This window comes from Girardinichthys multiradiatus, chromosome 14 (assembly GCF_021462225.1).
Source record: "Girardinichthys multiradiatus isolate DD_20200921_A chromosome 14, DD_fGirMul_XY1, whole genome shotgun sequence".
In the NCBI taxonomy this organism is placed as follows: Eukaryota; Metazoa; Chordata; class Actinopteri; order Cyprinodontiformes; family Goodeidae; genus Girardinichthys; species Girardinichthys multiradiatus.
In genome coordinates, this window is record NC_061807.1 from 26,180,762 (window position 1) to 26,194,718 (window position 13,957).

The 13,957-nt window shown below is 39.1% G+C and overlaps 2 protein-coding genes across 5 annotated transcripts; one reads left to right on the forward strand and one right to left on the reverse strand.

Annotated features, from left to right (window-relative positions):
- Window positions 1–1,153: 1,153 nt before the first annotated feature.
- LOC124880989 (claudin domain-containing protein 1-like) lies at window positions 1,154–7,673 on the forward strand. The gene is made up of 4 exons (XM_047386465.1): window positions 1,154–1,910; window positions 2,426–2,533; window positions 2,668–2,805; window positions 4,088–7,673. Exons 1-4 carry the CDS (start codon window positions 1,619–1,621, stop codon window positions 4,306–4,308), a joined length of 759 nt encoding a protein of 252 aa, XP_047242421.1. The 5' UTR covers window positions 1,154–1,618; the 3' UTR covers window positions 4,309–7,673.
- LOC124880988 (N-acyl-aromatic-L-amino acid amidohydrolase (carboxylate-forming) B-like) lies at window positions 7,448–12,828 on the reverse strand. Of its 4 annotated transcripts, XM_047386463.1 has the most exons (8): window positions 12,610–12,703; window positions 12,416–12,450; window positions 12,016–12,257; window positions 10,864–11,059; window positions 9,265–9,358; window positions 9,075–9,182; window positions 8,119–8,231; window positions 7,448–7,949 (listed from the first exon to the last, which is right to left on the reverse strand). In XM_047386463.1, exons 3-8 carry the CDS (start codon window positions 12,255–12,257, stop codon window positions 7,704–7,706), a joined length of 999 nt encoding a protein of 332 aa, XP_047242419.1. In that variant the 5' UTR covers window positions 12,416–12,450; window positions 12,610–12,703; the 3' UTR covers window positions 7,448–7,703. The 4 variants fall into 4 exon arrangements, with proteins under 4 accessions (XP_047242419.1, XP_047242417.1, XP_047242420.1 ...); XM_047386461.1 differs by lacking the exon at window positions 12,416–12,450 and having other exon boundaries at window positions 12,703–12,828; XM_047386464.1 differs by lacking the exon at window positions 12,416–12,450 and having other exon boundaries at window positions 12,610–12,741.
- Window positions 12,829–13,957: the final 1,129 nt, after the last annotated feature.

A 13,957-nucleotide genomic window follows, 5' to 3' on the forward strand; every position in this document is an offset into this window, starting at 1 on the left:
CTAGAATATAAGACATATTTTCAGTTGTTTCACACTTTTTTGTTCAGTATATAATTCCACATGTGTTAATTCATAGTTTTGATACCTTCAGTGTGAAGCTACAATATTTATAGTCATGAAAATAAAGAAAACTCTTTGAATGAGAAGGTGTGTCCAAACTTTTGGACATCTGGGAAAGACCTTTAGTTTATTTAAATGAAGAGGTTCTTTGTTAGCAATTGTAGTCTGTCACCAATAAAAGGCACTTTCAGTGACCCATATATTGAGATGGGAGCTAATCTATGTATCTGTTTTGCTTTTTAAAGTGCAGTATTTAGCTGTCTCTTTCCTGGAAGAAGCAATATTTTTGCATTTGCATTATTGCATTATTCTTTTAACTGAATGTTAGAGAGGAACAGGCACGTTTTGATGAGTTTCAACATTTACTTATTTTGCTAATAGGCTTTCTTTTTGCCCATCATGGAGCCCTGCTTTTAAAATGGATGCTAAAGTTTGCAGAAGACCAATAAAAGCATGTTCTACAATATCAAGTCAGATTTTTGGTACCCCTAAATAAAAGAATCTATATATATATATATATAATACATTTTCCCCTTTCATAGATCTCCCTACTCTTCCTGGCCTTACCCTCACATGGAACCAGGATCCCATATTAAGGTGAAAAAATAGGATGCGTACTGTATGTAAAAAATCTTGGACATTAAATGGGGGCTTTAAATAACCATGCTCCAACATATCAAAGCAGCTGAGTCGTGGTACACCTGAATAAAAGCTTCATGCTTCTTCTCGTAAATTTTTTCCACCTTCTCGGACTCTGCTAAAGAAAAGCGACCACACAGGATAATAATTATTTGGTAGGCTGGTGCTTGAAAACACATGTTGCTCATTGTATTAAAAATCCTATAAATGATCTAAATATCAAGTTGCATTATCTCAACATCCCGCCTCAGGATCACTAATAAACCACCCCATCTGACCACCCCTTGAAACATTGTAGAAACTTCCCTGCTAAACATATTAGGTGAGTTCATTTAAATATAAAGCCATAACTGCATTCCATTGAAATAAATATGAGATTTGCTCAGTTTATGATGATCTGATGACACCCACCATATGAGGGTTTTATTTTGGCATGGCCGCTGCCTATACCATAAAAGGATAACCGGAAAAGGAAAACGCAGGGATTATGTGTATCCAGAATCCTAAAAATAAACCCATCATATCAGATTTGCTTTGATCATGCTTGTGCTACTTGGGATATAAAGCATTTTACTACAGATGATCGATCTACTGTTTTCGCTGAGGAGAGGCTGTTATTGTGGACTGTAACTGCAGCAGCGGAGCGTCGTGCCACCCACCATCTGTGGAAGTGGGACAACGGAACAGATGGCGCATCCAAGCAAAGCTGCAGGGGTATTGTCCAGCATCACAGATAAGGTGTGATCATTAAAACAACCCGCTTTTATTCCTTGTTTTATTGTCGGGCGATTTTTGCCCACTATAATCAGCCATGTTGGCGTGACTGGATGCAACTTGGAGGACAGGAATCCGTCTATATACCGCCTGAACTGAGACCACCGCCTGCGACTTAATCCCTTATAAGTGCGTCTGCTGAACAATGGTCGATAACCGCTACGCCACTGCTCTGGTTATCGCCTGCGTGCTCAGCATCCTGGCCACCGTGTACCTGTCGGTGGCCATCGGGACGCAGCACTGGTACCAGTACAGCAGCCCCACTGTGCGCGGCGAGGCCAACGTGTCTGAGCTGCGCTCCCTGTACGACGAGTTCATGACCGGGGAGTTCGACGAGAAGACCTACGGCGACACGCTGTTCCGCCTCAACGGGACCGTGGGCCTGTGGTGGCGGTGCGTGCTCGTCCCACCCTCTGCTCACTGGGACAAGGAGCCAGGTATGTGGCCGACACACAAGCCTGTAGTCAGAAAGGGATTCCTACTAAGCAGCATTTCAATGGAGGAATCTTGGCACCAAGCAGCTGTCGAAGCAGATATGACTCATAGTGAGATTTGGCCTGGATCCTGGAATCACCTGTTCTGAGGAATTTAAGCGCATCTGCCACAAATCATCTGAGTCATTGTGGCATTATGACAGATAAATAGAATGAGGCCACATACTGTACATTTAATTTCAATATCAATCCAATTTGAATCGCTCTATTAATGGATTTCTCAACCGAATATGCTTCATATCAGTTTACTAGAAAATTGGCAGATCGGTGTACAAATGCGACAGTTTTTGTGATATTGTGTGGGTTAACATGCAAAACATCCAACCTTTGCACTGGCTGACTTTTACAGAAATTTTAGGCAAACATTTTTCAGAAAGCTAATAAACAAGTTTGTTTTAATTTGTGCTTGACTTATACTGGGAATAAAGAGCTAAATCTGTGGTGACGGACTCTTTCAGATGCCAAGATGACGCTGGAGTGTCGAAACTTCACTTTGTCGGACCAGTTCACTCCTAAATACAAAGAGCCAGGGAACCACAACAGTGGAGAGGACATGCTCCGCACCTGTAGGTTCTGCAGAAACAGACACCACAATCAGCCTCTGTTCTACAAATACAATTTGCATAACATTGAGTTGTTAGTCCCTTCTCACAGAGTAGTTCAATAACAAGAAATGTTTTACTGTGTCTTCTATGAAAAGATTTGTGGAGGTGCCAATTTCTGCTGCCACTGGCATCCCTCGCTCTGGTTGTGTTGGCGGGCTCGATTGGCTTTTGTGCCTGTCTGTGCAGAAGCCTCACACCCACACTGGGTATAGGAGCTCTTCATCTCTTGGCTGGTAAGACTTTTTGCACTGCACCTCTTGGCAGCAAACATGCAGTAAGACATTTCTGACTTCAATTAAGATGTCACCAAGAACTCTTAAAAAGGTGGCCTACTTTTCTTTTCTGTTGTCTACGTGCATGCACGTGTATTACTGCCAAAAGCCCCACGTTTCTGTTTTAATTCACTTCTAAAAAGCCAGACTTTCTAGTACTCTTTCAGAGTTATCTTGATCAATAGTTGTACAGATTAAGGGGCCTAAAATGTGCCATGAAAATATCCCCCACACCATTACACCACCACAAGCCTGACCATCTGAATGTTACAGCTGAAATCGAGACTCGTCGGACCAGGCAAGGTTTTTCCAATTTGTTATTGTGCAGTTTTGATAGGCTTGTGTGAATTATAATCTCAGTTTTGCTGTTTTTAGCTGTCATGAGTGGCACCTTGTGTGGTCTATTGTTGATGTAGCCTATCTGCTTCAAGGTTTGGAGTGTGCATTCTGAGAAGCTATCCTCCATACCTTGGTATTAAGGAATCTTATTTTAGCTACTGCTTCCCTTCTGTCATCTTAAACTAGTTTCTCCTCTGACATCAAGATGGCATTTTTAGCTAAAAAAGTGCTGCTAACTGATATTTTCTGTCTTTTGGACAATTCTCTGTAAACCAGAGTGATGGTTTTACATGAAAATCCTAGAACAGCGGTTTCTAAAACTCTCAGAAACCAGCACTAACTACCTTGCCACATGCAAAGCCACTTAAATCCAGCTGCTTTTGATTCTGATGCTCAGTTTGAACTTCAATGAGTCATCTTCACTCATCTACATTTCTGATTCACTGAGTTTGGTGATTAGCTACAGTAAAAAGTTGTTGTCTGGGAGTTTCATTTAGCTATTTAGGTTATAGGGTCAAGACAAGGTACCCCCTAGTTAGAAAGTCAGATTTTGATAAAATTGCAATAAAATCCAGAAAGTGAAGGATTTGCAATTGTTTGTGATTCCAGACTTGTTGTCAATTTTTACACTCATTCCAAGAACACAAAAACAAACAGAACATTATCAGTCTTGGATTGTAATGTGACCAATGGTGTTCAGTCATAGATAGAGAAGCAACAACCCCAGAAGACAGTGTGAAAATGTACTTTAAGGTAATTAGACAAATACAAGTGGTTTTCGCCATGTGTCAATATATTTTAATGTTTCTTTTTACCTCTGCACATTTTTCTCAGGATTACTATCAAAAACCTGGTTAGCAAAGCAGAGGCTTAATGAGTTTCTGTTTCATCCTGCATTTTACAGGTCTATGCACCCTGGCCACAGTGTGCTGCTACCTGGCTGGAATGGACCTGCTCCACAGGGTGTCGATGCTTCCTGACAAGGTGGATGGCTCCCTGGGTTGGTCCCTTTACTTGGCCCTCATCTCCTCGCCGCTGCACATGATGGCTGCTGCTCTGCTGGTGTGGGCGGCGCGCAGTCACAGCCAGAACTACTACCGCATGACTGCCTACCGGGTGGCGTAATCAGAGATTTTGCTCTGGATCTCAAATTTAAAATTCATCATGCACCACTCTAGCCTGAAGATACATTTTATACTGATGTCTAAGGATAAAAAATACAGGTTAATATTTTGTTTTTATCCCATCTTATCTTTAATTTCTACAGTAAAGACCCTTAAATATGCTGCAATAATTGATTTGTTTCTAATTTTTCTCTCTAGTGCTGTTAATGTAAAAACATAAGTTCAGTGTAGCACACAGTCCAGGTTAGGAAAATGAAAGTAAACTCATTTTTTTAATTTGGATTTTCTGGATAAACCTCTAAACAATACCTCCCAGACTCTCTGGAAGTGTTTTAAAATAATTTACTTCTAAAAAAATTTTTAAAAAAGTTCTCCTCTGAGCTTTTATAGATGAGTGACAGAGTTTCTTTGATATTCTCTGAAAAAGGATAACACAAACTCTACAAATGTAGTTTTCTGGTTTATTACAAACAGCTACCACGCCTACAGTAAAGCACGGTGGAGGTCTGGTATGCTGTGGGTCGGCTTTGTTTGTCATTGAAACTGCAGGTACTTAAATATGCTGAAGAAATAATAACATTTTTGAGCCAAGTGCAACACCTACTCTTATGTGAAACTAGGCTTGAGGTCAGGTTTCTTGTGTAAGAGCAGCAAGCTAGAGCAAACACCTCTGAGAACAAAGGCAGAAATGAAAAGGTTATTTTAAAATTTGCATGTTAACAGCCCGACCCTAAATGGCATTGAATCTCCTACGTGATCAAACTAAACCTGTTGCCGCAAGAAGTAAAACATGCTCATACCAGTGGAAGAGTGCCAGAAATCAGAGGACCATTGCTAGATATTTTTTTCCTTAAATTGATTTCATTTCATTGATATCAAACAGGATAGATTGCCTTATAAAAAGTGAATCAAGGGAAAATATTTAAGCTCTAATAAATCTAACAGAAAGAAGTTAACATACAGTACAATCCTCCTCGGCATGAATGCAAAATTAATTTAACTATTTCTTTTATTCCAGGTTGGAACGAATATACAACATAGAACGTTGATAAGTAAAAACAAGAATTTGGTGCACAAGTTTGAAATTATTGTGGATTTCCTCTAATCCACCGATGGTAAAAAAAATTATACTCACATTCTCAAATGTATGCTATCTCCAGTAATATTTAGTAAAATGTCACTCAGCAGGTTGTACCGCGACCTTGGACTTTTTTGTAGTCTTCAAAAAGTGTCTGCCATAATCTTAGCTACAGTAGATATTTGATCGTCTTTGCAGATTTTTTTAAAACTGTCTAGCTTCGGATGAGGTTGGGGGTTTAAGAAAGTCATCCCTGTTGCTTTAAGTAGGCCCGTTTATTGATTAGTAAGCCTGTTTTGATGTTTGTTTGGGATCATTGTCCAGGTGAAATGTCCAACTGTTACCAAGATTCAAACATCTATCTGTTGATTTGTGATGAACTTAAAGAAATTGTATTTATTTGTCCTTCTTCATATTTCCATTTACTTTGTGTAATACACCAGAGACAGTGTCATTTATGAGGCCCAACGCATGATGCTGCCTCCACCATGCTTGACAGTTGGTACAAGTTGGTACAAGTATGAGACAAAGTCAGATATTCTTGTACAAGGAATGGTATCCTATCCTTCTCTGACCATCAAAAATATCCAGAAGACATCTGCCCTGTCCATGTTGGTAGCTGCAAATTTCAGTCAAGATCCTGCTCCAAAATGTGTCCATTTAGGAGCAGGATCTTCTTTCTCGACTGGTCACGTAAACGTGAAACTTGCTTCATTGTGGACATAGACACTGATGTCTGAATCCTGTCACAGCAGGACTGAGCCTCAGTGTTTCCCGGGTCGTTCTTCAACTTTCTAACCAATTCTCCTGCCTTTGAGAGGAGCAGCTTTGGTCAGATGGTTTTAACATGGACACAATCGGTTAGGTAATGCAGAACAAAGATCCAAAACAAACATTAACTCAAAATAAGCCTAACAATCTTATGAAAAAGGCCCATTAAAATGTCCCAACCTCAACCCTACAGAAAATCTGTGGCCTATGCCCAAAAGCAGTGGTGGTGCTATGAAACTACCCAGTTTAAATAAATTATGGTAGTAGCTTGTTGATGGCTGCAAAAAGCGTGTGGTCAATGTTCATCTATCTAAGCATCATATAAGCAAATATTAGTGTGGCTTGTATGTGCATATTTATGCCTTCATATGTAATTTTGATTTCTACGTGGATTGAGAGTGTGCACCCAACACTTGTTTTTAAAATGTATTTAAGTACTTTTTTTGTCCAATCCCTCCAGTCTGTAAAAAGAACAGTTCAAATAAACCATAAAAGGCCTAAGACTACTAGACCTTAAAATTTGAGGCAAAAACCTACTCTGCGGAGATCAGTACAGTGTTTTACCGGGATGATCTAAAATAAAAAACTTTGAAGCATGTTAAATAATTACAGGCAAGAATGACAACTGTCTTCTCTCAGAATTATGAGTGCATGACTAATTTCAACTGTGTGGGAGACACGGCACTGAACGCTTCCAGCCAAACAAAAACATCTGGGTAATCTACTTCTGACACTTTGACATAGAATGATGTGTCACCGAGAAGTTCAACAGAAAGATTATTACTGGATTCATGCTTGTTATTGAAAAATATCCACACTGATGGCGTTTTTTTGTTATTTAGTTTTATTTTGTTTATACATTTGCAACATTTTATCTGATTTAGTAGAAAGAAATGTAACTTTGTCATTTTGTAAAGCGATACCTGCTGTTTTGTTGACCTGATTCATTCTTAAAAATATCTTTTAGTGATTTTGTTTTCCACTTTGTGTTTCATGTTTCTTTGATTCTAAAAACATGTATTTTTGTTTTTGCCATTGTTAAAGAAAATCATCAACTATAAGGGACAATATATCTGCTCCTTATTAATTATGAATGTACTTTAAGGCCATATGTGAAAAAAAACTGCAGAATATCTTTGCACTTTTAAATTATTTTAATCATATCCTGAATATTGCTGCAGTTTTACATTGATAAATATCTATTTTTATGGAGGAAATAAACACATTCGGGAGAGAAAAAAAATGTCATTTCTATGCTTATTGAAGCATGCTGGTTATTAAAGAATGAGTATCGTTTCGCAAAGTTTAATGAAATTTCTGAATGGTGTGGCTCAACACAGGTCATGATTCTGTTTTACTCGTCCAAACATCAAACGCAAACAGCTCTTCTAGCCCTGAATGCATTGTTGAAATGTGATCTTTGTGAACGTGTGCTGAAATTATCACTTTATGTGTAAATATGTGTGCATATATGCAAGGCTTGCTGTCATTTCAATAAAAAGTTATTCTAAAAAGTATTTCACATCAGTTTCGTATGAAGAAAATCTTCACTCCTCTTCCTCTGATGCAAAACTCTGCTCACTCACTCGTTCCTCCTCCTCTGTTGTCACCCAGATAGACGGGATGGTGATGCACTTCTTTCTGGCCAGGGAGACCGCGATGCCCTTCTCATAGTAAGCGCATTCGTTGATAAAGAAAGGATAAAGTGGTTCATTGCCCTTGTACGTCAGGGTTTCTCCTGAGAATGTCTGGAACAAGGGATCTCCAGGGTGGAGCAGGCAGAAGTCTCTGTCCTGTGAGAAAATGCACTTTGAGATTTTACAACTTAACTTGAGGGACATCATGTTTTATTAAAAAGAAACGTGTCATAGAAAGGAAAATGGTCAAATCATAAATTTGATTAGAGGATACTGGAGGATAGAACAAGCCTCCAGAAGCTCTGAGAATGTTCTCGGGCTTTACCTGGAGGTAGGGATGGATGGTTGCTGTGATGTTGCGAGTATCCTCATCTCTTGGGTAGTCTATGTTTTTAACCATGGTGAACACATCGACAAAACCTCCTTCAAACACACAACCTGAAGGTACAAGCGGTGCAATAAACAAAACGGTTAATATCCCACAGGACCTTTTAAAATACACAAAGCTATAAAGAACCTTGCCATTTTTGAACAAAACCATTTGATCGTGATGCTAAACTATGTTACGATAGGTGCTGGCTGGTGTAAGATTCTCTCATTATGATAAAAAAAACCACTAGTGTCACTGTATGGACACAACAATTCAAATAAAAGTGGAATAACACGACGATCACATTTCTTAAAGCGGAAAAGCAACAATGATCCCTACTTGTGCAAAAATACAATATTTATGATTATTGTTAAAATATCTATATAATTTGTATCATTTTGATGTTGATAAATATACAATAAACATGCACTAGGAGAAGCCTTCAAGTAAATGTGCTTACAGTGTAGAATATTATAGCTTGTTGCTTATTAATCAGGCAGCTGTTGGTATTCAGCGACTGGAGACATTTCCAAACAACTGAATTCCTCTTTCTTTATGCAAAGGGAGCGTAGTGTAGTAGGCTTTTTTCAGCCAGCTGACAGGCAGTGTGCAGCAACAGGTAGGGGAAAGATCTGCTTTACTCTGTGCTCCATACAGTTAGAGAAACCTCTGGTCACTCTGGTACATTCCTCTACTCTGTATGTAAAGTAAACACCTATTACTAAGTTAGTCTTTTAGTATTTGTTATTTTTTTAACCAATCCTGGACTGGTTTTTCTTTTTTAGGTACTTATTGATTTTAAATTAACATTTAGCTGTGAATGTATGAAACAATTTTATGTTTATGTGAGGTATTAAACCTCGTAAAACCTTAGCGTAGAGGTAACTGAGCCAGGCCCACATTCTACACACCTGAGTTAAAATAGCCGACCCAATCCAGCATGTGCTGCACGCCTTCTTTCATTGCTGTGTAGATGTTTGACTTGACACACCCGTGGGGCTGAGGACCGATCTCCATGGCTGCAGAAAGTGGGCTTTAAATGAGAAAGATCCATTCAATGGCTTCTGATACATTTAGATTACAGAAAATGATAAAACTCACCAAAGCCGTGTTTTCCAATGGAATCGAGGGAATATGATTCTTTATTAGAGACATCAAAATGGATGAATCTCATTGGCGTATCTGGCATGTGTTTCTAACAAAAAGTAAGACAAGCCCAGTTATACTAGGAATGTGAAACAGCATCTTCCTGAATACGTCTAGAGTCTTGCCTCATTTGTTTCATGGCTTGCTTTTAGGCAGCCAGAGTTTCTTGTTACCTTTCAGAATCGTTTTGATCAACAGGTCATACCTACTGGAGTTCTTCCTTAGATTTTGACTGTTTATCTCATCTTCTGTCCACTATCTGATCATTTTCTGAGGAAGGCTTTATGTTTATTAAGCCAATCAGTGCTGATCAATCTATAAATCCTTCAAGCATAAAAGGGCTTTGGTATGAACCAGCACTGAGTCTACTCATAACAGATAATGTAGCAAAGAACCAGTTTGAAATTGGATCTTTTAACACTATGTCTGTAACAAAGGCACAATTTGTTCCCATTTCTTTGGCTTAATATCCTATCATCTGAAAATGGATGAGCCACTGGGAGAGCTGCAGAGATCCAAAGCTCGGGTGGGAGGATCTGCTGGCATGACAACTGTTAGTTTTGGACTCCAAAAATCTCCAAGCACACTGCATCCTGGCTCACTCAAGTAGCTCCGGCTAGCTGAAAGGCTGTCTCCGACTGGCCGTGCAGCTTCTTCTCCAAAACAAGTTGTCTATTAACATTCATACATCGTTGAAGATTAAAATCATCCTCATAAGAAAACAATAAAATACCTCTGCTTCAGAGTGCATGGAGCAAAAATAAATATACTTTCTCTGGAGCAAGAAGGGCCACTGTGCGCTTGAGTGCAGCCATTCTCTAACTCTAATTATCTATGTCATATACCAACAATAACACAGTTTCAAAGGAATTAAATGGTATGTTAGCACTAATAATTTATTGCATAAAAACAATGCATGCAGGTTCCTTAAAATGGACTTGTCTGTTGAGAAAAACATGTAGAATCTAAAAATGTTTTTCACAAATCAAATCGGTTTAAACTGAATGCTAATAGCATTATTATAGAGATAATTTCCTAATAATTCATTAAAATACAAGTAAAAAATACATGAAAAAATATAATGCTTGGTGAGGCTCTTTGTTTTTTATTAGGCTTTTATTTATTTAGGTTGTTACCTATGTTTGCTAAAATTAGCAATTACCAGTCAGAGTCACAGGTCTCTGCCACTTTTAATTTGTGGTTCAGAAGACAAAGATTTAGCAACATCTCCAGCAGACAATTAACTGAGGATGATTGATCTCTCAGGTCTTTGGTAGATTTTGCTCAGTTTTTTCCTGTTTTTCTGACTAATTTTCTTTCCACTTCTACTTTGTCCACTTTCCCCACATTTTAAGCGAACTTTGCACATTCAGCTCATGGTCAAGTACACAAACATGACAACATGTGTGAAAAAGCAGCCAAAGCCCCACAAAACATACTGACACTGAAAATTCTCATAATACAAACACTTAGAAAGCTTGCAAAACAGTCTGGGTGCTCTCTGCCAGTTCTCGACTAATATTTCTTCTCAGGAGAAAAGTTTGATATATTTACCTGAAGGTATTTAAATATGTGAAGACAGATCCAGTCACTGTCAGAATAAGCAATGAAGCACAGACCCATGTTGGCAGTGGTGTTGTGGAGGTCACAGACAAGATCCACTGCCGCCCGGCTGCCTTTCGGACCCAGCATGGCATTCAGTTCACGGGAACGAATGATCTCATAGGGGGCCCCCTCCAATATGGGACCACTAGGGCATAATAACAGATACGTTGCTGCAAGCATATAGAGTGCTACACAAAAAGCTTTGCTATCCAAACCAACCTGGTCCAGCGTTCCAACCTTTTCCATTCCTGAAGAATTTCTTCTCTGCAGGCTTGTTTCAATTCAGCCATATTGGAGGGTTTTCGAACATACAAGTAAACGGTCTGTTTAAGGTCATGCCACAACATCTCAATCAATTTAAGTCCAGACTTTGACTAGGCCACTTTAAAACCTCAGTTTTTGTATATTACGCCATTCGGAGTTAGACTTGTGGGTGTGTTTCTAATTCGCTTGCAGAATAACCTATTTCAACTTGAGCTTAAGGTCTCAAAGTGATGGCCAGACATACATTCCCCTTCAAGATTTCTTGTAAAGAGTAGAATTCATGCTTTCATCAGTTATGGCAATTCATCCAGGTCCTTAAGAAGCAAAGCAGCTCCGTCAACCTTCCAACACTGAGCCTGACACGTGGAATGACGTTTTCAGTCTTAATGATGTTCCAGTTTGTTAGGCTGGTAACTCCTGACAACGTCCACCATTTTTACAAGTTTTCCATTTGTGGAAAAAGGTTCTCGCTGTGGAGAAACCAGAAACCAAAACAATGTCTTTGTAACCCTTTCCAGACCGAAAGATGCTCATAACATCTATTATATTTCTTTAGATGATTTGTTGCTTTTTTAGATCTCTTGGCCTACTTCCTGTTGCCAGACAGGTTGTGTCTAATTGTTTTCTTGATTCTACAGGTCAGGCTGTAATCAGGTCCGTGCATGGTCAATAAAAACGAGTTGAAATAAAATGTGGTGAATCACAGTTAATTCATGATTTAACAAAGGGGGCAATTACTTTTTTTGAGCCAGGTTGGTTTGGATAGGAAAAATAATCCAGAAAAACTTATAAGTGTGACAAAAAAGGATGTTTTTTGCAACGAAATCATTGCTTTACTTGAGCATTGCGTGGGTGAAGCAGCGGTTCAGGTCAGTGTCAACATATCTGCGGCACTGCTGCACGGCCCGAGGATTGGACAGCACCATCTGCACAGACACCATCTCTCTGTCCTCTTTTCTTTTCACAGTCTTCAGCATCTTTTGCACCAAGTACACTCCTGACAGTTCGTTGCCATGCGTGCCACCACAAACGGCGACACGGGACAGCCTTGGCATAAGCACAGGCTCATTTACCTGCATCTGACAGAGAATACCAGAGCTGAAATAAGAGATTACTGGGTGGTGGTTCTGCTTTCATGTTTTATTCAGTGCGCATCAATGTGAAAAAGAAAAAAAAAAAACAGCCAATGTGACAGCAGTGCAAAACAAAGTGGAAATATAGATGTGTGATATCTTACCTTACTTCTAAGGCCTGCCGGGAACTGTAAAGTGTCTGCTTTAAACCAAAGTAATTATAAGACACTGAGATTTACTTCGGTTTAAAGTTTCTTTAAGAAATAGAGTCAGCGGAAATACTGGTAAATCATAAACTCGGTAGATTACCGATGAACTGAGAGAAAAGAGATCCTGCAGCTCATCTTTCTACACCTACCTCGGCTGTTACCTTTCTCTGCCTGTCATTTATCCACTCGTTTACCCTCTCCTGGACCTTTTATGTAGTTTGACTGACTCAGCAGTCCCATACCTCTCTCTCTACAAGGCCGCAGCTGCCCGTCATGGTCTCTCTCAGTCTCTCATCCCACTGCAGCGCTCTAGGGTAGGCAGGGTGTGCCCTGAGAATGGCAGCACAGAGCGTCCCTCTCTTCCTCTGGTCGCAAATAGATGCGAGTTCAAGCCAAACCCCAAGCCCCCTATCCTAGCTCTATATTCTATATTCCTATTCTCTATATGGTAGGTTCCAGCAGGCTTTTCAGATAAACCTGCTGGCACGACACAGCAGGAGAGCTGCCTCTTTTAGTTGGGATCAAAACAGGACATGGGAGCCCTGCACAATTATTGGTACTCCTGGCAAAGATGTATAAAAGACCCCAAAATAAATGTATTTTTATCACAGTGGCATAACCTCACAGTGTAAAACTAATTTATACAACATTAATAGTTTCTATTTAAAACTGACAAGATTATTGAAGAACCAGTTTTCCTGGGGTATAAATATGTGACGCCCACTTCTTTTCAAAATGGAAAAGACGACAACATGCCATTCAAGTAAGAGCAGATGTGTGTTGATACTTAAAAGATATGAAAAGCCTACAAGAAAATAGGTTTTCACCTCCTCTGAGAAGCATAGATTAAATGAGTGCAATATTACGAGGCTGACAGCTGCAGGAAAACTGAAAATGAAAACAAGACGTTTACAAAAGAGTAGTTATATTTATCCTTAAATATTTCACATTTAAGAAAAGTTTGCAAAAATGTAAAATTTCTAGTGTTTATTTGCATGTCTAAAGATCTTTTTTAATACTACATGTAATACTAAAACCTTGAGGTAGCAGTCTTAATTATAAAGTTATGAGCAAGATTCAGATATGATTTTATCATCAGCCATCCTTATAACTGAGGGTAGATAAAATACAAAGATCACAATTTACAAAATGTTTAGAAACTCCATTATTTGCATTTAACAGGTTCAGAAGCAAGCATTGTCTTTTCTAATTTGTTTTAAATGGGTCATATCATGCTTTTAAATCCTTCCTTTTCACCCTTAAATCATTCAGATGTGGTGTATATAAAGTAGAACTACAATGCTTTGGTCTGAGCTCCTTGTTATTATCCTTTTATCCCTATTCTGAGGTGCGTCTTAGAGCAACTCCTTTTCTTTAAATGCTACTCAGACACTTCACACCCCACCCCCTCCAGATCAAAGAACACTGCACTTTAACCTGTTTAGCCATTTTTGTAGTTTGATAACAGAGATTATCAATTATCTACTGGCACAGAAA